General features: G+C 47.8%; 1 protein-coding gene and 1 long non-coding RNA gene across 2 annotated transcripts in view; one reads left to right on the top strand and one right to left on the bottom strand.

Annotated features, from left to right (window-relative positions):
- The window catches only part of ACSF2 (acyl-CoA synthetase family member 2), a 49,190-nt gene extending 46,065 nt beyond the window's left edge, over nucleotides 1-3,125 (bottom strand). The window contains exon 1 of the mRNA XM_010386137.2: nucleotides 2,900-3,125. Coding sequence (XP_010384439.2) covers nucleotides 2,900-3,036 — 137 coding nt within the window. The 5' untranslated portion in view covers nucleotides 3,037-3,125. The remainder of the gene's footprint in view (nucleotides 1-2,899) is intronic.
- LOC115894842 lies at nucleotides 2,970-25,128 on the top strand. Its single transcript, XR_004055057.1, has 3 exons — nucleotides 2,970-3,069; nucleotides 10,782-10,967; nucleotides 24,677-25,128. It is a non-coding gene; the product is annotated as an uncharacterized LOC115894842 (long non-coding RNA).
- Nucleotides 25,129-25,147: the final 19 nt, after the last annotated feature.

Genomic DNA, 25,147 nt, shown 5'->3' with positions numbered 1-25,147 from the left:
CAACCAACAGGGAGAGGAGCCAGGGCTGTCATCCAGGACAGTATAACTTCAAAGTCCTTGCTCTTTTCTATCAGGCAAAACCAGGATCTGATAAGTAGTAGGCTGGGTGTTGGGCATCAGGAAAGCAGGCTGTGTGTGAGCAGATCGGAGAAAACAGAGGACAAAAGTCCAAGTGCATTCCTCACCATGGCACTTGCAACACTAAATTGTGCTCAACTTGATTTATTTCTCCTCCCACGAGGCTGCAAGTTCCTGGGAGGGTGAGGACTGAGTTTTGTGGCCTCTATATCCATAGCACGTGCTAGGCACTTGACACAGAATCTGGTCTCAGGAATGTTTGCTGATGGTTTCAGCCCTGAGGCTTCTTTTTTTATTTTTATTTTATTTTTATTTTTTTTGAGAAGAAGTCTTTCTCTGTCACCCAGACTGGAGTGCAGTGGTGCAAACTCCACTTCCCAGGTTCAAGCGATTCTCTTGCCTCACCCTCCTAAGTAGCTGGGATTACAGGCATGCACCACCACGTCTGGCTTTTTTTTTTTTTTTTGAGACGGAGTTTCGCTCTTGTTGCCCAGCCTGGAGTGCAATGGCATGATCTCAGCTCACTGCAACCTCCGCCTCCCAGGTTCAAGCGATCCTCCTGCCTCAGCCTCCCTAGTAGCTGGGATTACAGGCATGTGCCACCATGTCCAGCCAATTTTGTATTTTTAGTAGAGACAGAGTTTCTCCATGTTGGCCAGGCTGGTCTAACTCCTGACCTCAAATGTTCCGCCCACCTTAGCCTCCCAAAGTGCTGAGATTACAGGCATAAGTCACCATGATTGGCCTTTATTTTTTATTTTTTTGACACGGATTCTCACTCTGTCACCCAGGCTGGAGTGCAGTGGTGCAGTCTTGGCTCACTGCAATCGCCGCCTCCCAGGTTGGAACAATTCTCTTGCCTCAGACAGCCTAGTAGCTGGTATTACAGGCCACGCCTGGCTGATTTTTGTATTTTTAGTAGAAACGGGGTTTTACCATGTTGGCCAAACCGGTCTCCTGACTTCAAGTGACCCGCCCACCTAGGCCTCCCAAAGTGCTGGGATTACAGGAATGAGCCACCCACGCAGTCTTTATTTTTATTTTTTGAGTCTAGGTTTTGCTCTGCCGCCCAGGCTAGAGTGCAGTGGCATGATCATGGCTCAATGCAGCCTTGAACTCCTGGGCTCAAGTGATCCTACCACCTCTGTTTTTCAAAGTGCTGAGATTACAGGCATAAACCACCATGCCCGGCCTGAGCCCTGAGGCTTCTGAAGTGGAAAGTAGGAGAGAAATCAGGTAAAACCACCACAGTTAGCCAATAAGGGTGCAAGCACAAGGGAGTGGAAGGGGCAGAAAAGAGGTAGGCCAAACACTCAGAAAATCATCTCTCTGTATAAACGAGTCTCCTCCTGACATAGCAATAAGAATTTCTCTGAAGCTTGGTGCTCTCAAAGGCCCCAGGGCTGTAGCAGGTAAGTGATCTATTTTGTTTATAGACAAAAAAGTCAAAGGTCAGGAATGTTGCCATGTGGCCTGATTTATTATTTGTTTATTTATTACTTTGTTTGTTTTGCATTAGGCAGCCTCCTGAGCCAGAGTAGGCTGAGAGACTCCCCTTTGGTCTGATTTAGTATGATAAAATATGCACACCTTAGGGAGTAACTTTCCTTAGAGTCCTCCCAGCCTGAGGGGGCACCCATGAGTCCAGAGGAGAGGCTTAAGAGACTAGGGGGTCAGGGGAGGGCTGAACTTGTCTAGGGAGACCCTGGGAAGTAGTGAGTGACTTCCCAGGGTCACTGGGAAGAGGACGCCACTGTCCTCATCTTAATCCCATCTACTGACCAGCCTTGATCCACTTAGTTTTCTCAGCAAATTAGGCAGAGTGATGTTAAGGCATTGCATGCTTTCTAGCATTCAGGAATCAGCAAGTTCAAAAATTGTGATCTTGGAGTTCCAGCAAAAAAGGAGTCTGCATGTTCCTCCAACTCTTCCTGCTTAGCCTTTTTAAAAACATAAACAAATCTAGTTCTCTGAGACACAGCTTTGTTCTGACTTCTCCTTTTTCCACATCCAGGCCCACACCCCATCTGATGTTGTTGAAAGTGGTGTCCTGACCACAGACTTAGTATCTGGCCTCATTGAGTGGTAGGACAGGCTCAGTGGTGCACAGGGCTCCCAAGTGGTGCTGCTGAAGCTAACAGCACTGATAGCATTGGTGGCAGCCTGCTCTCTGTGACTCAAGCACTTTCACATTTGCCATCTCACGGGGTCCTCCCAGGGACTGGTCACACCGGAAGGCAGCTTTACTTACTGTGCTGCTGCAGAGGCAGTGAAACTACTGGGAACTTAAATCCTCTGCCAGTTTCCATCCCACCCCTTGCACTGAGGACAGAAGAAAATAGGCCCAGGAGCAGGCAGCAAAGAATGAAAGCCATGTTAGTGAGCAGCTGATGAGGAGAGAGGAGACTGCTAAGTTTAGTGGCCTGGGTCGGGGAGAATGGGGCTGATCCCCAAGTTTGCCCATGAAGGGGTTCCAACTCAGAGGCAGTGGCCTGGGCGTACAGCCTAGGCCTTGGCCCTTGCCCCTCCCCATCGGAATATTCTCCTTAAAGCCCACATTCCTTGCCCTCTGTGCCCATAAAGGAGAAAGAATCGAGAGTCTCGGACCAGAACTCGAAGTCCCTGCAGCCACCAACCAAAGCCCCCTGCCAAGTCCACCAGGCCAAGCCAGCTTTTCCTATTGCCTAGGTGCTGGTAGTGGGCGGGTACCTTCCCCCCGGTGCACTCGTCCAGAGGTGGGGCTTCCGAAGCTCGGCGGGACCTCCAAGTTCCTCTCCCAGGGAACTGCCCCGCCCCCTCTCTTCCCGCGGGGGGCCAGTACCTGAGGAAGCGGACAGCGGGCAACCTCGCTCCCTGCCAACTCCGAGAGAGGGCGGCCCGGGCCCCCAGCACCCCCGGGCTCCCGGCGCACATTCTCCCCAGGCGCAGCATCCCGACGTAGGCTGCAGTGGCTCGCATCGCCCAGCGTCCCGGCCCGAGTAAACTTTTAAAGTGAGCCGGGGCGGGGCGGGCGCGGAGCAGGCGGGGAGGCGGGGAGGGTGGCCTCTGCCTATGGGGTGCGGCGGACTGGGTCTCGGCCGGCGGGGCGGGGCGAGGCGCGGCAGTGGCGACTTCGCGCGGGGCCACCTTCCCCTCGGACCCCGCGACCCTCCCCCTCCCACCCTCGAAGAATAGCCCTGGTTTCCTCTGTATCCGAAGGCCGCAGCTGCAGTCCGAGACAGATCTTCCTCGCGACCGTTCTCAGGGGCCTGGATGTTAGAGGCGCAAGCGTTTGTTGATTTCCCAGAGGGAGAGCCAGCCGCACATCCGTGCGGGGCCAGATGGCAAGGTCAAGATCCGTCCGTCCCCTGCCCCCTTTAGCGCTCGGGTCACGAGCTGGCCCCGCTGCTTGCAAGCCAGGGGCCAAAGGAGCAGGCGCGAAGCGCCCTTGAGGCATGCCGGCTGGAGCAGAGGGCCCGCGGGGGTGGGGAGGCAGCCGGGACAAAGGGTGTCACGGGTGAGCCCCCTGCGAGCCCGCTGGCGCCAGAGTCCCAGCTGAGGCCAGGTGTCAGCTTCAGAAGGGACACCAGTTGTACACCATCTCCCACGAGGCATCCTCCCATCCCTACTCGGCCGCCTCTGCCTTGACCTGCACAGGGTTGGGGGCCAGGCACCGTCAGGTGGCCTCAGGGACTGGGACCTGTGTATTTCATCCTCCATCTGCCTGTCTTGGGGCCTGTGGCACAGTTCCCTGTGCTGCCCTAGGTGTGAATGGAAAGCAACCCTATGCCCCTCCATAGGGTTCCTGAGTTCCAGGGGTGGGTGGGGTACTAAGACATGCGCGAGCTGCGGGACAGAGAAGGTGATAATCCTGCTTTGCTCCTGGCTGGGAAAGGTGGCACTGAGCACCAAAGAGCAGCACAGTTTATGCCTGTTCCAGGTCCACACTGCCTTGGGCTAGCCATGACTCTTCCTCTAGAGAAGGAGCTGGAGAGGAACGAGGCAAAGGCCCTGGCAGTGTGACCTCCCCTCTCCTGACAGGAGGAGATGAAGTAAACTCTGCCAGGCAGAAGGGGTGGCTGAGAGTGGAGCCTGGCCTGAGGTGACCTTTGCCCTTAGCTGGGAACTCTGGCTCCATCTCAGTCATGAGAAGGAGTCCACGCTAAGCCTCTTTATGATCTTGAGTGTGACCTCAAATCCTTCCTGGAACCCCAGTTCCTAGGGAGGGTCCACACACTTCAGTTTCTGTGGGGTTGGGGCTCAAGAGACGGAGAAACAAAGAGATCACAGGAGGCTGGGCCTGCAAGGGTGTGCCTTCCTAATTAGACTAATTGTTTGGTAGCGGACCAGGGAATGTGGAGGGCTGGGGCATTCACAAGTCTAGGGTCCCAGCCCTGACTGGCAGGCTCAGCCTCTAGCTTGCTTGGTGACCCTGGGTAAACCGTTGTGCCTCTCTTGGCCTATGACGTGAGAGGTAGGTACTGATCTTGTAGGTCCTTCCACTCTCCTGGCTAGTTTGAGGGTCAGTCCTAGAGCAGGAGAGAAGTGAGTTCCTCCTTGAACTTTGCTCCAGCCTCGGCTTTTCAAGACACTGGGCTTTCCTGACTCTTCCTAGGTGCACAGGCCATGGCATCGTAGCCACCAGTTTCAGGGTATCTTGTACATGCCAGGCTCTTCAAGGACATTTTCTCTGACCCTCACAAACACCCTGCAAGGAACAGGCATACCTTGGAATGTGTCTTTGTTTTTATGGATAAAGAAACTGAATCCTAAAGAGGTTCAGCCTCTTACACATAGGCCAAAGCTCTGCCTGTTGTCTCTTTGTGGCTTTGGGCAAGTCACGGGACCTCTCCAGCCTCACTATCTGTCAAATGGGGATCATAATACCAACTTCACTCAGAGGGCTGGATAAGAATTGAGTAGTTGGCACAGAACTGGTAGTTGGCCAGTTTTCAGTGATGGTTTCTTCCTCCATCCTCTCCTTCCTCTCGTGTCTTCACTCTAAGACCTTCCTCTGTGTTAGAAATTGCAAACCTTTTTTAGGAGGGGGAATTGTTTTATTTCTGCAAAGCCCTGGTAGGCACTGGTTCTGTGAGTAGGAAGGAAGGCTGGGAGTCAGGATGGCTGGTGGGGAAGTCTGTGAGCCATGGTGGGGGAATCATGTTGACCCAGCATTCTTGGGCTAGTATAGGGGAGTGGGGAGCAGGGCAGTGGGCCATCCAGGCCCTCCAAGTTCCCTTCCTTCCCTTTAACCAATTCAATTCCCCATTGCTCCCCAGGGGGCCTTCTGCCTGAGCCATCACATCTCCTTTATGCTGCAAGTGACTTGCATGATTTATGGTCCCTGTAGTTTGGCTCATGCCATTGGCTACCATGAGAAAGCCCTTGTTCCCGCCTCTTTGCCCATGTCCTGCTTCTGTACTTCAAAAGCAGGCTCAAAATGAAAACACCATTTATTGATTTTTTTTGTCACTTGTAACATCAACCTATGAATAAAGTACAGAAGACCTAGTCACAGTTACAGAACAGAATGTAAATGTAAGTATCACTAACCTTGGAAGTTACATCTGTTAGTAGTTGAGAGGGAAGGGGCGGGGCAGACTATAAAATAAAGGGGTATGTCATTATGTACAAAAATAATAATAAAACTATAGTAGCGACCGGGCGCGGTAGCTCAAGCCTATAGTCACAGCACTTTGGGAGGCCGAGACGGGTGGATCACGAGGTCAGAAGATCGAGACCATCCTGGCTAACACCATGAAACCCCATCTCTACTAAAAAATACAAAAAACTAGCCGGGCAAGGTGGCGGGCACCTGTAGTCCCAGCTACTCGGGAGGCTGAGGCAGGAGAATGGCGTAAACCCGGGAGGCGGAGCTTGCAGTGAGCTGAGATCCAGCCACTGCACTCCAGCCTGGGCGACAGAGCGAGACTCCGTCTCAAAAAAAAAAAAAAAAAAAAAAAAAACTATAGTAGCAAGACTTAGGGAGGAGAGATGGGGTGCAAATCCCCACTTATCAAACAGAAAATCTAAAAATGGCAAAATAAGTATGTCATTTAGAGGCAAGTAGCAGAAGAAGATAAAACAGAAATATATATTCCCCAAAGAAATATATCTCCAGGCCGGGCATGGTGGCTCATGCCTATAATCCCAGCACTTTGGGAGGCCGAGGCAGGCGGATCACAAGGTCAGGAGATTGAGACCATCCTGGCTAACATGGTGAAACCCTGTCTCTACTAAAATAAAAAAAGAAAACGAAAAAATTAGCTGGGCATGGTGGCAGGCGCCTGTAGTCCCAGCTTCTTGGGAGACTGAGGCAGGAGAATGGCTTGAACCCGGGAGGCAGAGCTTGCAGTGTGTTGAGATCCTGCCACTGCACTCCAGCCTGGGCGACAGGCTTGAGACTCTGTCTCAAAAAAAGAAAAAAAAGAAATATATCTCCAAAGAAGATATACAGATGGGCAATAAGCACTTGAGAAGGTACTCAAAAAATTCAGATCAAAACCATCCTCACACCCATTAGGATGGTTGATATTTAAAAACAGCAACAGGCCGGGTGCGGGTGCTCACGCTTGTAATCACAGCACTTTTGGAGGCCAAGGTGGGTGGATCACTTGAGTCCAGAAATTTGAGACAGGCCTGGGCAATGAAGTGAGAAACTGCCTATACAAAAAGTACAAAAATTATCTGAGCGTGGTGGTGCGTGACTGAGGCAGAAGGATCGCTTGACCCCGAGAGGTTGAGGCTGTGGTTAGCTGAGATCACACCACTGCACCCCTGCTTGGGTGACAGAGCAAGACCCTGTCTCAAAAAAAAAAAAGAAAATAACAAGTATTGATGGGGATGTGGAGAGATAGAACACATGTGCATTGCTGGTGGGAATGTAAAATGGGGCCACCACAATGGATGGTATGGTGGTTCCTCAAAAAATTAAAAATGAGTTATATGATCCAGCAATTCTACTTCTGGGTATATACCTAAAATAATGGAAAGTAGGGACTCCAACAAACATTTGTGTTCCAACGTTCACAACAGAATTATTCCCAATAGCCAAAAGACAGACACAACCCAAATATTCATCAATGATTGAATGGATAAATAAATGCAGTATATTCATACAACGGAATGCTATTCAGCTTTCAAAACAGGAAGGACATTCCGACACATGCTACAAGCCACATGAACCTTGAACTCATTGTGCTAAGTGAAATAAGCCAAACACAAAAGAATAAATACTGTATGATTCCATTCATATGCGACACTTCGAGTAGTCAAATTCATAGAGACAAAGTGGAATGGTGGTTGCCAGGGGTGAGGTGTGTGGGGTGGAGAATAGGGAGTTGTTATTTGTTTAATGGGTGTAGAGTCTCAGTTTAGGAAGATGAAAGGGTTTTGGAGATGGATGGTGGTAATTGTTGTATAACAATGTGAATATACTTAATGCCACTGAACTGTACCCCTAAAAATGACTAAAATGATATATTTTATTTATGTCTATTTTTCCACAACTTTTAAAAAAACTTTTCTTTGGGGCATGGCAGTGGGAGGAACAGTGAGGGCAGAGAACAGACTTTTGTTAAAAAAGCTATTTTCGGTTGGTTGCAGTGGCTCACGCCTGTAATCCCAGCACTTTGGGAGGCCGAGGCGGGCGGATCACAAGGTCAGGAGATCGAGACTGTCCTGGCTAACACAGTGAAATGCTGTCTCTACTAAAAATATAAAAAATTAGCCGGGTGTGGTGACAGGCGCCTGTACTCCCAGCTACTCAGGAGACTGAGACAGGAGAATGGCGTGAACCTGGGAGGCGGAGGTTGCAGTGAGCCGAGATCACGCCACTGCACTCCAGCCTGGGTGACACAGCAAGACTCAGTCTGAAAAAAAAAAAAACAAACAAAAACTGTTTCCTTATTTTATTTTCTAAGATGGTGTATATGATTTCTCTTAATAAAATTTTTTATTAACATGCCTGAGGGAGGCTTCAATCAGTTACAGGAACTAATGAGTTTGATGAGGTTTTCACTGTAAAAAAATGAGTACAAAGAGTTTACTTAGGCTTAGCATCAACTTCAATCAACTTCAGCGTCAGATCTGGAAAGAATCCAGCCTTAGTGCTTTTTCTGTCAATGACCTTGAGCAAATCCCTTTTCTCTAGTGTAATTTTTCATAGCTCTCTGTGGTAATTGTCTCCAAGTAGTTAGTGAAAAATGGTCCTTTTAAAGAATTTCCGGGCCGGGCACGGTGGCTCAAGCCTGTAATCCCAGCACTTTGGGAGGCCGAGACGGGCGGATCACGAGGTCAGGAGATCGAGACCATCCTGGCTAACACGGTGAAACCCCTTCTCTACTAAAAAATACAAAAAATTAGCCGGGCGAGATGGCGGGCGCCTGTAGTCCCAGCTACTCGGGAGGCTGAGGCAGGAGAATGGCGGGAACCCGGGAGGCGGAGCTTGCAGTGAGCTGAGATCCGGCCACTGCACTCCAGCCTGGGCGACAGAGCGAGACTCCGTCTCAAAAAAAAATAAAAAATAAAAAAATAAATAAATAAAATAAAAAATAAAGAATTTCCTTCACTGTGTGTTTGAGAACTGAGCTAATAAGAAATGCAGTGATCATGAAGGAGAGGTGGAAAAAAAGGAGAGACCGCTGGCAGCCACAGAAAGAAAAGGGGAGAGGAAGATGAGGAAGTTTCAGTTTTCAAAGAGGTTGAAACGACTTGGAACAGAATGCATATATTCTGCTAATCAAGTCAATTAGATCCTGTAGTCAACATAAAAAAAAAAGCCTAATAAAAATTGTTCTAAACATGGATGTTTCTCATTCTCAAACTGAAAGTGAAAATAAGGAACTTGCTCTGAACTACTGTGTAGAATCAAGTTATCTTTTTTTTTTTTTTTTTTTTGAGACTGTCTCACTCTCACCTGGGCTGGAGCTGGAGTGGTGCAGCAGGGCAGTCATAGCCCACTGCAGCCTTGAACTCCTGGGGTCAAGTGATCCTCCCCCCTCAGCCTCCTGAGTAGCTGGGATTACAGGCGTATGCCACCACATTGGGCTAATTTTTCTTTTTTTTTGTAGAGATGAGGATCTCAATGTGTTGCCCAGACTGATTTTGAACTCCTGGGCTCAAGTAATCCTCTTGATTCAGCCTCCCAGAGAGCTGGGATTCACAAGCAGGCGCCACCATACCCAGCTGAGTAAAATTATCTTGATTGCGACTAACAATTGCTGCAGGCACAGGCAGACGTGTTTTTAAATAATCTGTGTTTTCTTGCTTACATCCCCAAATTGAAAAACTAAGCCATAATCCCATCAACTGCCAAAAAAACTATGAAAGCCTTGCTTTTGTAAGAGGATAGGACGAAAATCTTTACTTGGATGGCGTAATATTTTACTTTCCTTGGGTCAAAGTCAAGAACTAAAGTCAACTATGAAGTCTTGGATAAAGACCCAGTGTTAAACCAAATCTAATTTAACTTCCCTTTTTTATTCATTGGTTCAACTTTCTTTCTTTTTTTTTTTTTTTTTTGGTTCAACTTTCATTCATTGAGTAACTACTTGCTGACAAGCATGATATGAATGAGACATGGCGTCTGCTCTCAATGAGCTCGCTCTCTAGGAGAAAACACCAGTCCTGAGACTGACAATGGCCTGCACTGTGGCCAGTGCCGTGTGAGGGAGCCTGGGGGAGAGGCATCTACCCAAGGTGTGTTGCAGAAGGTCTCCTGGAGGTTTGCATCTAGTCCTGAGAAAGAAGCAGTGTGTCAGTTTCCTATTGCTGCTGGAACAAACTGCACACATGTAGTGGCTTAAAACCCTAGAAATTTATTGTCTTACAGTTCTGGAGGCCAGAGTCTGAAGGGAGTTTTACGGGATTAAAATTAAAGTGTTGGGCCAGGTGCAGTGGCTCATGCCTGTAATCCCAGCACTTTGGGAAGCCGAGGTGGGTGGATCACCTGAGGTCATGAGTTCAAGACCAGCTTGGTCAACATGGTGATGCCCCATCTCTATTAAAAATATAAAAATTAGGCCGGGTGCGGTGGCTCAAGCCTGTAATCCCAGCACTTTGGGAGGCCGAGGCGGGCGGATCACAAGGTCAGGAGATTGAGACCATCCTGGCTAACACCGTGAAACCCCGTCTCTACTAAAAAATACAAAATACTAGCCGGGCGAGGTGGCGGGCGCCTGTAGTCCCAGCTACTCGGGGAGGCTGAGGCAGGAGAATGGCGTGAACCTGGGAGGCGGAGCTTGCAGTGAGCTGAGATCTGGCCAGTGCACTCCAGCTTGGGTCACAGAGCGAGACTCCGTCTCAAAAAAAAAAAAAAAAAAAAAAAAAAATATATATATATATATATATATATATATAAATTAGCTGGGCGTGGTGGTGCACACCTGTAATCTCAGCTACTCAGGTACCAGAATCGCTCGAAGCCGGGAGGCGGAGGTTGCAGTGAGCGGAGATCAATCATGCCACTGCACTCCAGCCTGGGCAGCAAAGTGAGACTGTCTCAAAAAAATAAATAAATAAATAAACAAAATCAGGGTGTTGGCAGGGCTGGTTCCTTTGAGAGAAACCAGAGAAGAATCTATTCCTTGTCTCTTAGAGCAGCTAGTGACTCCAGTTGTTCTTTGGCTTATGGCCGCATCACTCCAATCTCTGCCTCTGTGCTCACATTTCCTCCTCTTTGTCGAATCTCCCTCTGCCTTCTTTGTTTTATTTTTTTGAATTAGGTAGTGCCTTCCCTCATGGTCTTGGTATGCCTTTGATGAGCAAGGAAAGCCTTTCTCTGGAAACCCCCAGCAGACTGCCCTCAGGCTCCTCTGCTATCACTGCTACGCATGCCAGCAACTAATGCCAAGCGGGACATAGTGCTATGGGCATCAGCAGAACAGCTCACTTTTGGTCAGCGTGATCAGGTAAGACTTCTTAGAGGAGGTGGCATTTGGACTGGAATTTGAAGGATGAAAAGGATGGTGACCATGGAAAGGGAGAAAGGAAAGGCCAAATGGAATGAACAGAGGGGAGAAGGCGGGAATAAGGAAGAGATGAACAGTTTTACAGGAATGATTTTTTGAGTGCCTTCTATGGACTAAGAACTCATTTAATCCTTATGAAAAAATAGCTTCTAGCCGGGCGTGGTGGTGCACACCTGTAGTACCAGCTACTCAGGAGGCTGAAGTGGGAGAATCGTTGAGCACAGGCGTTTGAAGTTAGTGAGCTGGCTGGGTGCCATGGCACAGGCCTCTAATCCCAGCACTTTGGGAGGCTGAGGCAGGCAGATCACTTGAGCCCAAGAGTTCAAAACTTGCATGGGCACCATGATGAAACTCTGTCTCTATTTAAAAAAAAAAAAAAAAAAAAGTTACAGTGACGTGATCACGCCACCACTGCACTTTAGCCTGGGCAACAGACCAAGTGCCCGTCTCAAAACAAACAAACAAACAAGAACAGGCTGGGCTCAGTGGCTCACATCTATAAATCTGAGCACTTTGGAAGGCTGAGGTGAGCAGATCACTTGAGGTCAGGAGTTTGAGACCAGCCTGGCCACATGGTGAAACCCCATCTCTACCAAAAATACAAAAATTAGCCAGGCATGGTGGCACACAGCTGTAATCCCAGCTACTCAGGAGGCGGAGGCAGGAGAATCGCTTGAATCTGGGTGGCAGAGGTTGCAGTGAGCCGAGATCACGCCACTACACTCCAGCCTGGGTAACAGAGCGAGACTCTGTCTGTAAAAAAATAAGTAAATAAAATAAACAAAGAAACAAAATAGTTTCTTCTATAGGTGGAGATTTATGATTGAGGAATCCAGGCTTGGAGAGATTAGGTAATGTGTCCAAAGTTGGTAGAACAAGATTTGATCTCAATTCCATCTCAACATCTGATGATTTTATTTATTCATTCATTCATTGCTTGTTTATTTGTAATAAACATTTCTATATTATAATTTATTACAAAAGTAATAAGTCTGATTTTAGCAAATCTTTAAGGTGAACTAGGTTTAAAAAGTATGGATATTCAGCTATACATTTTCCTAGGCTCATACAAATATGTTTATCTCCTTTATATATATTATTATATATTATATATTAATATATCATATCTCTGTTAATACTATATGTATAATTTTTATTTTCTCTTTTAAGAGAGGAAGAGTTGCTATGCTGTCCAGGCTGATCTTAAACTCCTGGGCTCAAACCATTCTCCACCTCAGCCTCCCAAGTAGCTGAGACTACAGGCATAAGCCATTAAATCTGGCTGTTTTTACAAAAGAAAAAAAAAAAGGACCATGCTGGACAATTAATGGAATCAGAGTAAAGTCTACAGATTAGAGAGTAGTATTGATCAGTGTGAATTTGTTGATTTTTACAATTGTCCTATGGTTATATCTTTCCTTGTACCTAGGAAAAACACATTGATATATTTAGTGATAAAAGGGCATCATATCTGCAACATATTCAGTTTAGAAATTGTGTGTGTGCGTGTGTGTGTGTGGAGACAGAGAGAGAAGGATAAAGCAACTGTAGTGAAATGGCAAATGGGAGATCTGGGTAAAGAGTACACAGAAGGGCCGGCTGCGGTGGCTCACGTCTGTAATCCTGGTACTTTGGGAGGCCGACGTGGGCGGATCACCTGAGGTCAGGAGTTCGAGACCAGCCTGACCAACATGGAGAAACCCCGTCTCTACTAAAAATACAAAATTAGCTGGGCGTGGTGGTGCGTGCCTGTAATTCCAGCTACTCGGGAGGCTGAGGCAGGAGAATTGCTCGAACCTGGAAGGCAGAGGTTACAGTGAGCTGAGATTGAGCCATTGCACTCCAGCCTTGGTGACAGAGCAAGACTCCGTCACAAAAAAAAAAAAAAGAGTACACAAATTATTATTATTTTTTTATTTCTGAGACGGAGTCTCACTCTGTTGCCCAGGCTGGAGTGCAGTGGCCAGATCTCAGCTCACTGCAAGCTCCGCCTCCCGGGTTTACGCCATTCTCCTGCCTCAGACTCCCGAGTAGCTGGGACTACAGGCGCCCACTGCCACGCCCGGCTAGTTTTTTGTATTTTTTTTAGTAGAGACGGGGTTTCACGGTGTTAGCCAGGATGGTCTCGATCTCCTGACCTCGTGATCCGCCTGTCTCGGCCTCCCAAAGTGCTGGGATTACAGGCTTGAGCCACCGCGCCCGGCCCACAAATTATTTTTATTTTATTTTATAATAGAGATGGGGTCTTGCCATATTGCCCAGGTTGATCTCAAACTCCTAGCCTCAAGTGATTCTCCTGCCTTGGCTTCCCAAAGTGCTGGGATTACAGGTGTGAGCTACCACACCCAGCTCCAGGAATTCTTCTTTCTGTTCTTGCAACTTTTCTGTAAATCTGAAATAATGTCAAAATGAAATTCTGTTTTTAAAAAATGAGATCAGGCCATGTGCTATACTCAATGACTTGAATTTTTTTTCTTGACCATATGCAATAAACATTTTTTTCCAGGTCAATACATACAGTTCCTAGTCATTCTCTTTAATAGCTATGTAATTTTCCACAGTAATGTTCCATTGTATAAATACATTCTCAGTTTTTCAACAACTCACTTGTTGATGGATTTGACTTTTTTTTTTTTTTTTTTTTTTTTTTGGTTTTTTCCTGAGACAGAACTTGCTCTGTCACCCAGGCTGGAGTGCAGTGACACGATCTTGGCTCACTGCAACCTCCGCCTCCTGGGTTCAAGCGATTCTCCTTCCTCAGCCTACCGAATAACTGGGACTACAGGTACGTGCCACCACACCTGGCTAATTTTGTTTTGTTTTGTTTTGTTTTGTTTTTAGTAGAGACGGGGTTTTGCCATGTTGGCCAGACTGTTCTCCACTAACTCCTGACCTCAGACCTCAGGTGATCCGCCCACCTTGGCCTCCCAAAGTGCTGGGATTACAGGCATGAGCCACTGCGCCTGGCATTTTTTGTTTGTTTGTTTATTGTTTTTGTTTGGTTGTGGGAGGGTCTCACCCTGGAGTGCAATGGTGCAATCACGACTCACTGCGGCCTCACCCTCCTGGGCTCAAGCGATCCTTCTCCCTCAGCTTCCTGAGTAGCTGAGACCATAAGTGTGGGCCACTGTGCCTGACTAATTTTATTATTTTTTGTAGAGACAGAGTATCCATCCCTATGTTGCCCAGTCTGGTCTTGAACTCATGGGCTCAAGCAACCCTCCAGCCTTGGCTTTCCGTAGTGCTGGAATTACAGGCATGAGTCACTGTGCCCAGCTTCATGGCGATTCTTGCACATTTTTCTTGCCATATGAACTTGACTTTTCCCACTACGAGCATTTTTTAAAAAAATATTTATTTGGCCGGGCGCGGTGGCTCAAGCCTGTAATCCCAGCACTTTGGGAGGCCGAGGCGGGCGGATCACAAGGTCAGGAGATTGAGACCATCCTGGCTAACACGGTGAAACCCCATCTCTACTGAAAAATAAAAAAAAAAAAACTAGCTGGGTGAGGTGGCGGGCTCCTGTAGTCCCAGCTACTCGGGAGGGAGGCTGAGGCAGGAGAATGGCGTAAACCCGGGAGGCGGAGCTTGCAGTGAGCTGAGATCTGGCCAGTGCACTCCAGCTTGGGTGACAGAGTGAGACTCCATCTCAAAAAAAAAAAAAAAAAAATTTATTTAAAAAGTACAATTGTTGTCATACCCCTCTATATGCTTTTTTTTTTTTCTTTTTGAGACAGAGTCTCTGTTGCTCATGCTGGAGTGCAGTGGCACAATCTCGGCTCACTGCAAATTCCGACTCCCTGGCTCAAGCAATTCTCTGCCTCAGCCTCCCGAGTAGCTGGGATTACAGATGCCTGCCACCAAGCCCAGGTAATTTTTGTATTTTTAGTAGAGACGAAGTTTCAACATCTTGGCCAGGCTGGTCTTGGACTCCTGATCTCATGATCTACCGGCCTCGGACTCCCAAAGTACTGGGATTACAGGCGTGAGCCACCGCGCCCAGCCCCCTCTATATGCATTTTTTTTTTTTTTTTTTTGAGACGGAATCTTGCTCTTTTGCCCAAGCTGGAGTGCAGTGGCGCGATCTCGGCTCACTGCAACCTCCGCCTCCTGGGTTCAAATGATTCTCCTGCCTCAGCCTCCTGAGTAGCTGGGACTACAGGCGCGTGCTACCATGCCCAACTAATTTTTGTATTTTTAGTAGAGACGGGGTTTCACCATGTTGGCCAGGATGGTCTCCATCTCTTGACCTCGTGATCTGCCCGCCTCAGCCTCCCAAAATACTGGGATTACAGGCACGAGCCACCGCACCCGGCCCCTCTATATGCATTTTAAGATAATATTAGGCCAGGCGCAGTGGCCTGCCTATAATCCCAGCACTTTTGCTAGGTGGTGATGAAAGGATCTCTTGAGCCCAGGAGTTCAAGACCAGCCTGGGCAACATAGGGAGACCCCGTCTCCACAAAAAATTAAACAAGAGCCAAGTACAGTGGCCCATGCCTGTGGTCCCAGCTATTAGGGAGGCTAAGGTGGAGAGGATCACTTGAGCACTGGAAAGTAGAGACTCCAGTGGGCTGTGATCACACCACTGCATTCCAGCTAGGCAACAGAGCAAGACCCTGTCTCAAACGAACAAACAAAGAGAATATTTACTTAGTTCTAAAAACAAAAACAAAACAAAAATCTTGGGATTTCTATCTGCAACTGCCTTCAATTTGAGGGTTACCTTGGTAAGGGCTGACTTACAGGAACATGGTGAATATTTCTACATGTGGAAGTATTTAAGGAGAATTTATAGCCAGGTGTGGTGGCTTATGTCTGTAATTCCAGCACCTTGGAAGGCTGAGATGGGCAAATCACCTGAGGCCAGGAGTTCAAGACAAGCCTAGTCAACATGGCAAAACCCCATCTCTAGTAAAAATACAAAAGTTAGCTGGGCGTGGTGGCACACACCTGTAATCCCAGCTACTTGGGAGGCTGAAGCGGGAGAATTGCTGAAACTCAGGAGGTGGAGGCCGCAATGAGCTGAGATCATGCCACTGCATTCTAGCCTGGGAGACAGAGACTCTGTCTTGAAGAAAGCAAATTTATGTAAGTAAGCAAACTGTATAAACAGAGATCAATATTAAAATACACTTTGGGGGCTTACATCCTCAAGGCCTGAGACTGCTTTTTTTTGTTGTTTTTTTGGTTTTTTTCTTGAGATGGAGTCTTGCTCTGTTGCCCAGGCTGGATGGAGTGTGGTGGTGTGATCTCGGCTCACTGCAGCATCCACTTCCTGGGTTCAAGTGATTCTTCTGCCTCAGCCTCCTGAGTAGAGTAACTGGGACTACAGGTACATGCTACCACACCTAGCTAATTTTTTTTTTTTTTTTTTTTTTTGAGATGGAGTCTTGCTCTGTCACCTAGACTGGAGCACAGTGGCGCACTCTCAGCTCACTGCAAGCTCCGCCTCCCAGGTTCACACCATTCTCCTGCCTCAGCCTCCCCAGCAACTGGGACTACAGGCGCATGCCGCCACGCCCGGCTAATTTTTTTGTATTTTTAGTAGAGACAGGGTTTCACTATGTTAGCCAGGATGGTCTCGATCTCCTGATCTTGTGATCCACCTGCCTCGGTCTCCCAAAGTGCTGGGATTACAGGCGTGAGCCACCATGCCCAGCCTAATTTTTGTATTTTTTTTAAGTAGAGATGTGGTTTCGCCATGTTGGCCAGGCTGGTCTTGGACTCCTGGCCCCAGGTGATCCACTCGCTTTGTCCTCTCAAATGCTGGGATTACAGACATGAGCCACCATGCCCGGACTGCCTTTTTTTTTCAACCCACCTCCCACTATGATGACAAAGCACAAAGGGACTCAGCTGCCCTTAGAAAAGTTGATTCCTGCTGCGTGGTGCTATTGGCTCTTTCTCACCTGTCTCTCTGTGGATCCTTGACGCACTACTTCATATTATTATGCTCATTTTTTCTTTTCTTTTCTTTTTTTTTTTTTGAGACGGAGTCTTGCTCTGTCGCCCAGGCTGGAGTGCAGTGGCCGGATCTCAGCTCACTGCAACCTCGGCCTCCCGGGTTCACACCATTCTCCTGCCTCAGCCTCCCGAGTAGCTGGGACCACAGGCGCCCGCCACCTCTCCCGGCTAATTTTTTGTATTTTTAGTAGAGACGGGGTTTCACCGTGTTAGCCAGGATGGTCTCGATCTCCTGACCTCGTGATCCGCCCGTCTCAGCCTCCCAAAGTGCTGGGATTACAGGCTTGAGCCACCACGCCCGGCCTCATTTTTTCAATGTTTAAAAATTTATTTATTTAGAGTGCGAGGGTAGGCTCTCACTATGTTGCCTAGATTGGCCTCGAACTCCTAGGCTCAGGCAATCCTCCTACCTCAGCCTCCCAAGTAGCTGGAATTACAGTCAGGGGCTGCTGCACCTGGCTATTATATCTGTTTTACGGAAGGAGGAACAGAAGCTGGTACTGTAACAAGTTGCCAAGATTGCCCCAGAGTTAGCAGTGGCTGCATTGGCCTGACACCCAAGGGTTTTCAGGCAGCTGATGACTCCTGTCCTGGTCTTGATCTTGGGCTTCTCAATTGCTACTGGTACTTGTGTTGCGTTTGGCAGCTCCCTGAACAACCTCAGACATCCAAGCACAAGGTGGCATTTGGTTTTGGAGGGGTTCAGCATAGGTCCAGCCTGTTGTTTCCAAGAAGAAGGCTGCCAACAGATGACAGGCTTCACTTTCTCACAAAGCTGCAGGGCTCTAGCCTAAGAGATTTAAACAAATCTTCCCCAAAGTGAACTGACTTGTGGTCAGTTCCTTGCTCTGCCTCTCTGCTTCCCTGGGCTGCATCTCTGTCTGTCTGGACCTGACCCATCCTTCAAAGCCCAACCTAAATGCCACCTTCTCCATGGATCCTTTTCTGATTTCTCTCTTCTCTATAGGCTCCTCCTCCCCACCATGCTGGTTTGCACCCACCTTTCTTGGAATGCATTCACTTTCCTGCTGTGATTATCATTAAATAGTTGACCTTTTTGAACCTCAATCACTTCACCTGTAAAACTGACAGTGGTGGATGGCAAGCGAAAGCTCAGCCTTATAATGTCTGCCTTATAAGTCTGTTGTGAAGGCCAAGTTAAAAGACATGATATACGTAAAGCACAGTCCGAGGCACAAAGAATATTTTAGCACCTGTTGACCTGATGTTATCACACACACACAGCCCTACATATTCATGCACAGATCTCATCTCTATGTATTCAGGCACTTATCCTTTTATCTTGTATAATAATTATTTGCATGGACTGTAGGCTCCTTCGTGGTAGGAAAAATAGGGTGTTTCTTTTCACTACAGTGAAAAGAAACAGGATTTGGAATAAAAAAGTCTGCCCCTCAACCAATGGTGTGGCTGCGAACAAGTGGCTTTTCCTCTCTGAGCTTTGGTTTCTTCAGAACAATAAAATGTGCCTCACTGTCTCCTCATGTACATTATCAAAATAAGATAATGGATGCTCAAGGATTCAGAGATTGCCAAATGCTAATGTATGTATTATCCAATTGCCCTTGTCTGTTTCCCAGAAGCCCAGCACAGTGCCTTGCTGGGGACGGGTTGAGGTGTGCACAGCAGGGATTTGTTCAGTAAGGAGTAGACCATTGTGAGAGACAGGACTAGCTAGATTTCCTAGTCCAACTAAGAATCCCGAAACCTAACTGGGAAGGTGACTGCATCCACCTTTAAACATGGGGCTTGCAACTTAGCTCACACCTGACCAATCAGGTAGTAAAGAGAGCTCACTAAAATGCTAAGTAGGCAAAAATAGGAGGTAAAGAAATAGCCAATCATCTATCGCCTGAGAGCATAGGAGGAGGGACAATGATTGGGATATAAACCCAGGCATTCAAGCTGGCAATGGTAACCCCCTTTGGGTCCCCTCCCATTTTATGGGAGCTCTGTTTTCACTCTATTAAATCTTGCAGCCGCACACTCTTCTGGTCCGTGTTTGTTATGGCTTAAGCTGAGCTTTCGCTTGCCGTCCACCACTGTTGTCTGCCACTGTTGCAGACCCACCGCTGACTTCCAACCCTCCGGATCCAGCAGGGTGTCCGCTGTGCTTCTGATCCAGCAAGGCACCCATTGCCACTCCCAATTGGGCTAAAGGCTTGCTATTGTTCCTGCACAGCTAAGTGCCCGGGTTCATCCTAATCAAGCTGAATAGGGTTATAACACTCACTGCATGGCACAAGATTCCATTCCTTGGAATGCGTGAGGCCAAGAACCCCAGGTCAGAGAACAAGAGGCTTGCCGCCATCTTGGAAGCGGCCTGCCACCATCTTAGGAGCTCTAAGAACAGGGACCCCCAGTAAGATATTGGCAACCACAAAGGGACTCCAAAGCAGTAATATTGGACCACTTTTGCTTGCTCTTCTGTCCTGTCCTTCCTTAGAATTGGAGGAAAATACTGGGCATCTGTCGGCCAGTTAAAAATGATCAGCGTGTCCGCCTCACCTGACTCAGATATAAGTCTGTCTGGGAAAGGGCTTTCTAACAACCCCCAACCCTTCTGGGTTGGGAGTGTTGGTCTGCCTGGAACCAGCTTCTGCTTTCAATTTTCCTGGGGAAGCTGAGGGCTGACTAGAGGCAGAAAGCCGTCATCCCAAACTCCCGACGTTAGCTGGTTGAGATCATGGCTCAGTCAGAAGTCTCTACTCAACAGTCACCCATGCGTGCGCCCCTACCTTTCCTTCTGACCCATACCTCCTGGGTCCCAAGCATGACTTTCTTAAAAGTGTAGCACCAAAATTCTCCTTACCTCTGAATCTACTTCCTCTGATCCCTGCCTCCTAGGTACTGATGCTTCAGACTTTCACTTCCTCTCCCAAGTATTAGAGCAGGTTGTATCTCCAAAGGGATCTAAGGCAGCTCTATATTGTGTCCTTAGGAATCTAGGCTATGAACCCAGGGAGTCTTGTCCCTGGTGTCCCTCCCAATTTAGGCATACAGCTCTCAACATGGGCAGTTATGTGGGACCTGTTCCCCACCACCCTTGCCAGGGCCCCAGGTTTGTAAATGGCTAGGAGGATTGCTCTCCCATTGTGTAAGATGCTCTCCTCCCCTGATTTCTACCCATCTTACCCCTCTGTGATACAATCTCCAAGCCTTGGCTCATTGGCCAGGGCCTTAGAACTGATGACCCAGTATTTTAACAACTGGAACTGGGTCTACAACAACATAATAGATCAAGATGAAAGCGAATTGAGTAAGTCAAGGAGAGAAGAGACAGAGAGAGATAGAGAGAAAAAAGAGGGAGAGAGAGAAAAAGAGAGACAAATATAGTAAAGAAAAAACAGTGTGCCCTATTCCTTTAAAAGCCAGGATGAATTTAAAACCTATAATTGATAATTGAAGGTCTTCTCTATGACCCTATAACACTCCAATATTGCCTTGTTGTCAGTGTAAACAAGGGCGTAGCCTGAAAACACTGAGACCACAGTAGCCTTCCTATCAAAAATTCTTAACCCAGCAACCCACAGATGGCCCAAATGCATTCAATCTGTAGCAGCAACTGCTTTGCTAACACAAGAAAGTGAAAAGTAACTTTTTTTTTTTTGAGACGGAGTCTCGCTCTGTCACCCACGCTGGAGTCCAGTGGCACGATCTCGGCTCACTGCAAGCTCTGCCTCCCAGGTTCACGCCATTCTCCTGCCTCAGCCCCCCGAGTAGCTGGGACTAACAGGCGCCCGCTACCAGGCCCGGCTAATTTTTTTTTGTATTTTTAGTAAAGACGGAGTTTCACCTTGTTAGGCAGGATGGTCTCGATCTCCTGACCTCATGATCCACCCGTCTTGGCCTCCCAAAGTGCTGGGATTACAGGCGCGAGCCACTGCACCCAGCCTAGAAAAGTAGCTTTTAGAGGAGACCTCATTGTGAGCACACCTCACCAGTTCAGAATTATTCTAAGTCAAAAAAGCAAAAAGGTAGCTTACTAACTCAAAAATCTTATAAGTATGGGGCTATTCTGTTAGAAAAAGGTGATTTAACATTAACCACGGAAAATTCCCTTAACCCAGCAGATTTCCTAACTGGATTTAAATTTTAATTACCATACAAAGTTCCGACCAGACCTAGGAGGAACTCCCTTCAGAACAGAACTATAGATGGCTCCTCCCAGGTGATTGAGGAAAAAACACAGTGGGTATTCAGTAATTGATAAGGAGACTCTTGCGGAAGCAGAGTTAGAAGAATTGCCTAATTGGTCTGCTCAAAAGTGGGAGCTGTTTGCCCTCAGCCAAGCCTTAAAGTATTTACAGAATCAAAAAGACTTTATCTCAATCCTGACTCAAAAGGTTACCGACACCCTCTCTGAAGCGAATTTGCGTAAGAACTGTTGTTTATGGGAATGCATCTTGATGGTGCAGCTGGGTTGTTACGAAATACTCAGGAACCCAGCCCAACTCTAGAACTCGCCTCTGAGCACAAAGGCAATGTTGGGCACGCTGGTAAAGGACCACTAGAATCCAGCAGCCCAGACCCCTTTGTGGTCAAGAAAGGCGAGAAAAGAGGTGCAGGACTGCTACATCTGTGAGCGTAACTAATCCGATAAGCAGAGGTCCATGGGTGGTTACGCACCCTGGAAAGGAATAAGCATTAGGACCATAGAGGACGCTCTAGGACTAATGCTCATCGGAAAATGACTAGGGGTGCTGGCATCCCTATGTTTTTTTTTTCAGATAGGAAACATTCCCCCCAAGGCAAAAATGCCCCTAAGATGTATTCTGGAGAATTCGGCCCAGAGTGTATGTACCTTTTTCCCTGTCAGACTTGAAGCAAATTAAAATAGACCTAGGTAAGGCCGGGCGCGGTGGCTCATTCCTGTGATCCTAGAACTTTGGGAGGCTGAGGTGGGCAGATCACGAGGTCAGGAGATCGAGACCATCCTGGCTAACACTTTGAAACTCAGTCTCTACTAAAAACACACGCACACACAAAAATTAGCCAGGCATGGTGGCGGGCACCTGTAGTTCCAGCTATTTGGGAGGCTGAGGCAGGAGAATGGTGTGAACCCTGGAGGCGGAGCTTGTAGTGAGCCAAGATCGAACCGCTTCACTCCACCCTGGGCAACAGAGTGACACTCTGTCCCAAAAAAAAACAAAAAAAAAAAGACCTAGGTAAATTCTCACATAACCCTGATGGCTATATTGATGTTTTACAAGGGTTAGGACAATCCTTTGATCTGACATGGAGGGATATAATGTTACTGCTAGATCAGACACTAATCCCAAATGAGAGAAGTGTCGCCATAACTGCAGCCTGAGAGTTTGGCGATCTCTGGTATCTGAGTCAGGTCAATGATAGGATGACAAAAGGAAAGAGAACAATTCACCACAGGCCAGCAAGCAGTGCCCAGTGTAGACCCTCACTGGGACGCAGAATCAGAACATAGAGATTGGTGCCGCAGACATTTACTAACATGCTTGTTAGAAGGACTAAGGAAAACTAGGAAGAAGCCTATAAATTATTCAATGATGTCCACTATAGCACAAAGGAAGAAAATCCTACTGCCTTTCTGGAGAGATTAAGGGAGGCATTGAGGAAGCATACCTCTCTGTCACCTGACACTATTGAAGGCCAACTAATCTTGATAAGTTTATCACTCAGTCAGCTGCAGACATGAAAAAAAAATTTCAAAAGTCCGCCTTAGTCCTGGAGCAAAACTTAGAAACCGTATTTGAATTTGGCAACCTCAGTTTTTTATAGTAGAGATCAGGAGGAACAGGCAGAACAGGACAAATGAGATAAGAAAAAGGCCACCGCTTTAGTCATGGCCCTCAGGCAAGCAGACCTTGGAGGCTCTGGAACATGGAAAGGCTGGGCAAATCGAATGCCTAATAGGGCTTGCTTCCAGTGCGGCCTACAAGGACACTTTTTTTTTTTTTTTTGAGACGAAGTCTTGCTCTGTCGCCTAGGCTGGAGTGCAGTGGCACGATCTCAGCTCACTGCAAGCTCCGCCTCCCAGGTTCACGCCATTCTCCTGCCTCAGCCTCCCGAGTAGCTGGGACCACAGGTGCCCGCCACTATGCCTGGCTAATTTTTTGTGTTTTTTAGTAGAGACGTGGTTTCACTGTGTTAGCCAGGATGGTCTCAATCTCCTGACCTCATGATCCACCCGCCTCGGCCTCCCAGAGTGCTGGGATTACAGGCGTGAGCCACCGTGCCTGGCCAAGGACACTTTTAAAAAGATCATCCGAATAGAAATAAGCTGCCTCCTGTTGATGCCGCTTATGTCAAGGGAATCACTGGAAGGCCCACTGCTCCAGGGGATGAAGGTCCTCTGAGTCAGAAGCCACTAACCAGATGGATCCAGCAACAGGACTGAGGGTGCCCGGGGCAAGCGCCAGCCCATGCTGTCACCATCACAGAGCCCCATGCTTGACCATTGAGGGCCAGGAGGTTAACTGTCTCCTGGACACTGGCACGACCTTCTCAGTCTTACTCTCCTGTCCCAGACAACTGTCCTCCAGATGTGTCACTATCCGAGGGATCCTAGGACAGCCAGTCACTAGATACTTCTCCCAGTCACTAAGCTGTGACTGGGGAACTCTTTTCACATGCTTTTCTAATTATGCCTGAAAGCCCCACTGCCTTGTTAGGGAGAGACATTCTAGCAAAAGCAGGGGCCACTATACACTAGAATTAGAAGGAAAAAGGATAAATATATATACAGACTCAAAGTATGCTTACCTAGTCCTCCATGCCCATGAGGCAATATGGAGAGAAAGGGAATTCCTAACTTCCGAGGGAACAGCTATCAAACATCAGGAAGCTATCAGGAGACTATTATTGGTTATACAGAAACCTAAAGAGGTGGCAGTCTTACACTACCGGGTCATCAGAAAGGAAAGGAAAGAAGAAATAGAAGGGAATCGCCAACCAGATATTGAAGCCAAAAGAGCCGCAAGGCGGGACCCTCCATTAGAAATGCTTATAGAAGAACCCCTAATAATCCCCTCCGGGAAACAAGCCCCAGTACTCAGCAGGAGAAATAGAATGAGGAACCTCACGAGGACATAGTTTCCTCCCCCTCAGGATGGCTGGCCACTGGAGAAGGAAAAATACTTTTGCCTGCAGCTAACCAATGGAAATTGCTTAAAACCCTTCACCAAACCTTTCACTTAGGTATTGATAGCACCCATTAGGTTGCCAAATTATTATTTACTGGACCAGACCTTTTTCTTTTTCTTTTTTTTTTTTTTTTTGAGACGGAGTCTCGCTCTGTCGCCCAGGCTGGAGTGCAGTGGCCAGATCTCAGCTCACTGCAAGGTCCGCCTCCCGGGTTTACGCCATTCTCCTGCCTCAGCCTCCCGAGTAGCTGGGACTACAGGCGCCCACCACCTCGCCCGGCTAGTTTTTTGTATTTTTTAATAGAGACGGGGGTTTCACTGTGTTAGCCAGGATGGTCTCGATCTCCTGACCTCGTGATCCGCCCATCTCGGCCTCCCAAAGTGCTGGGATTACAGGCTTGAGCCACCGCGCCCGGCCAATCCAGACCTTTTTAAAACTATCAAGCAGATTGTCAGGGCCTGTGAAGTGTGCCAAAGAAATAATCCCTTACACTACAGGCCGTTCATTTCAATCCCTGTATCTTTAACCTCCTTGTTAAGTTTGTTTTTTCCAGAATCGAAGCTGTAAAACGACAAATGGTTCTTCAAATGGAGCCTCCAATGCAGTCCATGGCTGAGATCTACTGCGGACCCCTGGACCGGCCTGCTAGTCCATGCTCTGATGTTGGTGACATCGAAGGCACCCCTCCCGAGGAAATCTCAACTGCATGACCCCTACTATGCCTCAATTCAGCAGGAAGCAGAGCAGTCGTCAGCCAACCTCCCCAACAGCACTTGGGTTTTCCTGTTGTGAGGGGGGACTGAGAGACAGGACCAGCTGGATTTCCTAAGCCAACTAAGAATCCCTAAGCCTAGCTGGGAAGGTGACTGCATTCATCTTTAAACACGGGGCCTGCAATTTAGCTCGCACCCGATCAATCAGGTAGTAAAGAGAGCTCACTAAAATGTTAATTAAGCAAAAACAGGAGGTAAAGAAATAGTCAATCACCTATCGCCTGAGAGCACAGGAGG

This window comes from Rhinopithecus roxellana, chromosome 19 (genome assembly GCF_007565055.1).
Source record: "Rhinopithecus roxellana isolate Shanxi Qingling chromosome 19, ASM756505v1, whole genome shotgun sequence".
In the NCBI taxonomy this organism is placed as follows: domain Eukaryota; kingdom Metazoa; phylum Chordata; class Mammalia; order Primates; family Cercopithecidae; genus Rhinopithecus; species Rhinopithecus roxellana.
The sequence above is the reverse complement of the archived record's forward strand: the minus strand, read 5'-3'. Positions and strand labels throughout refer to the sequence as shown.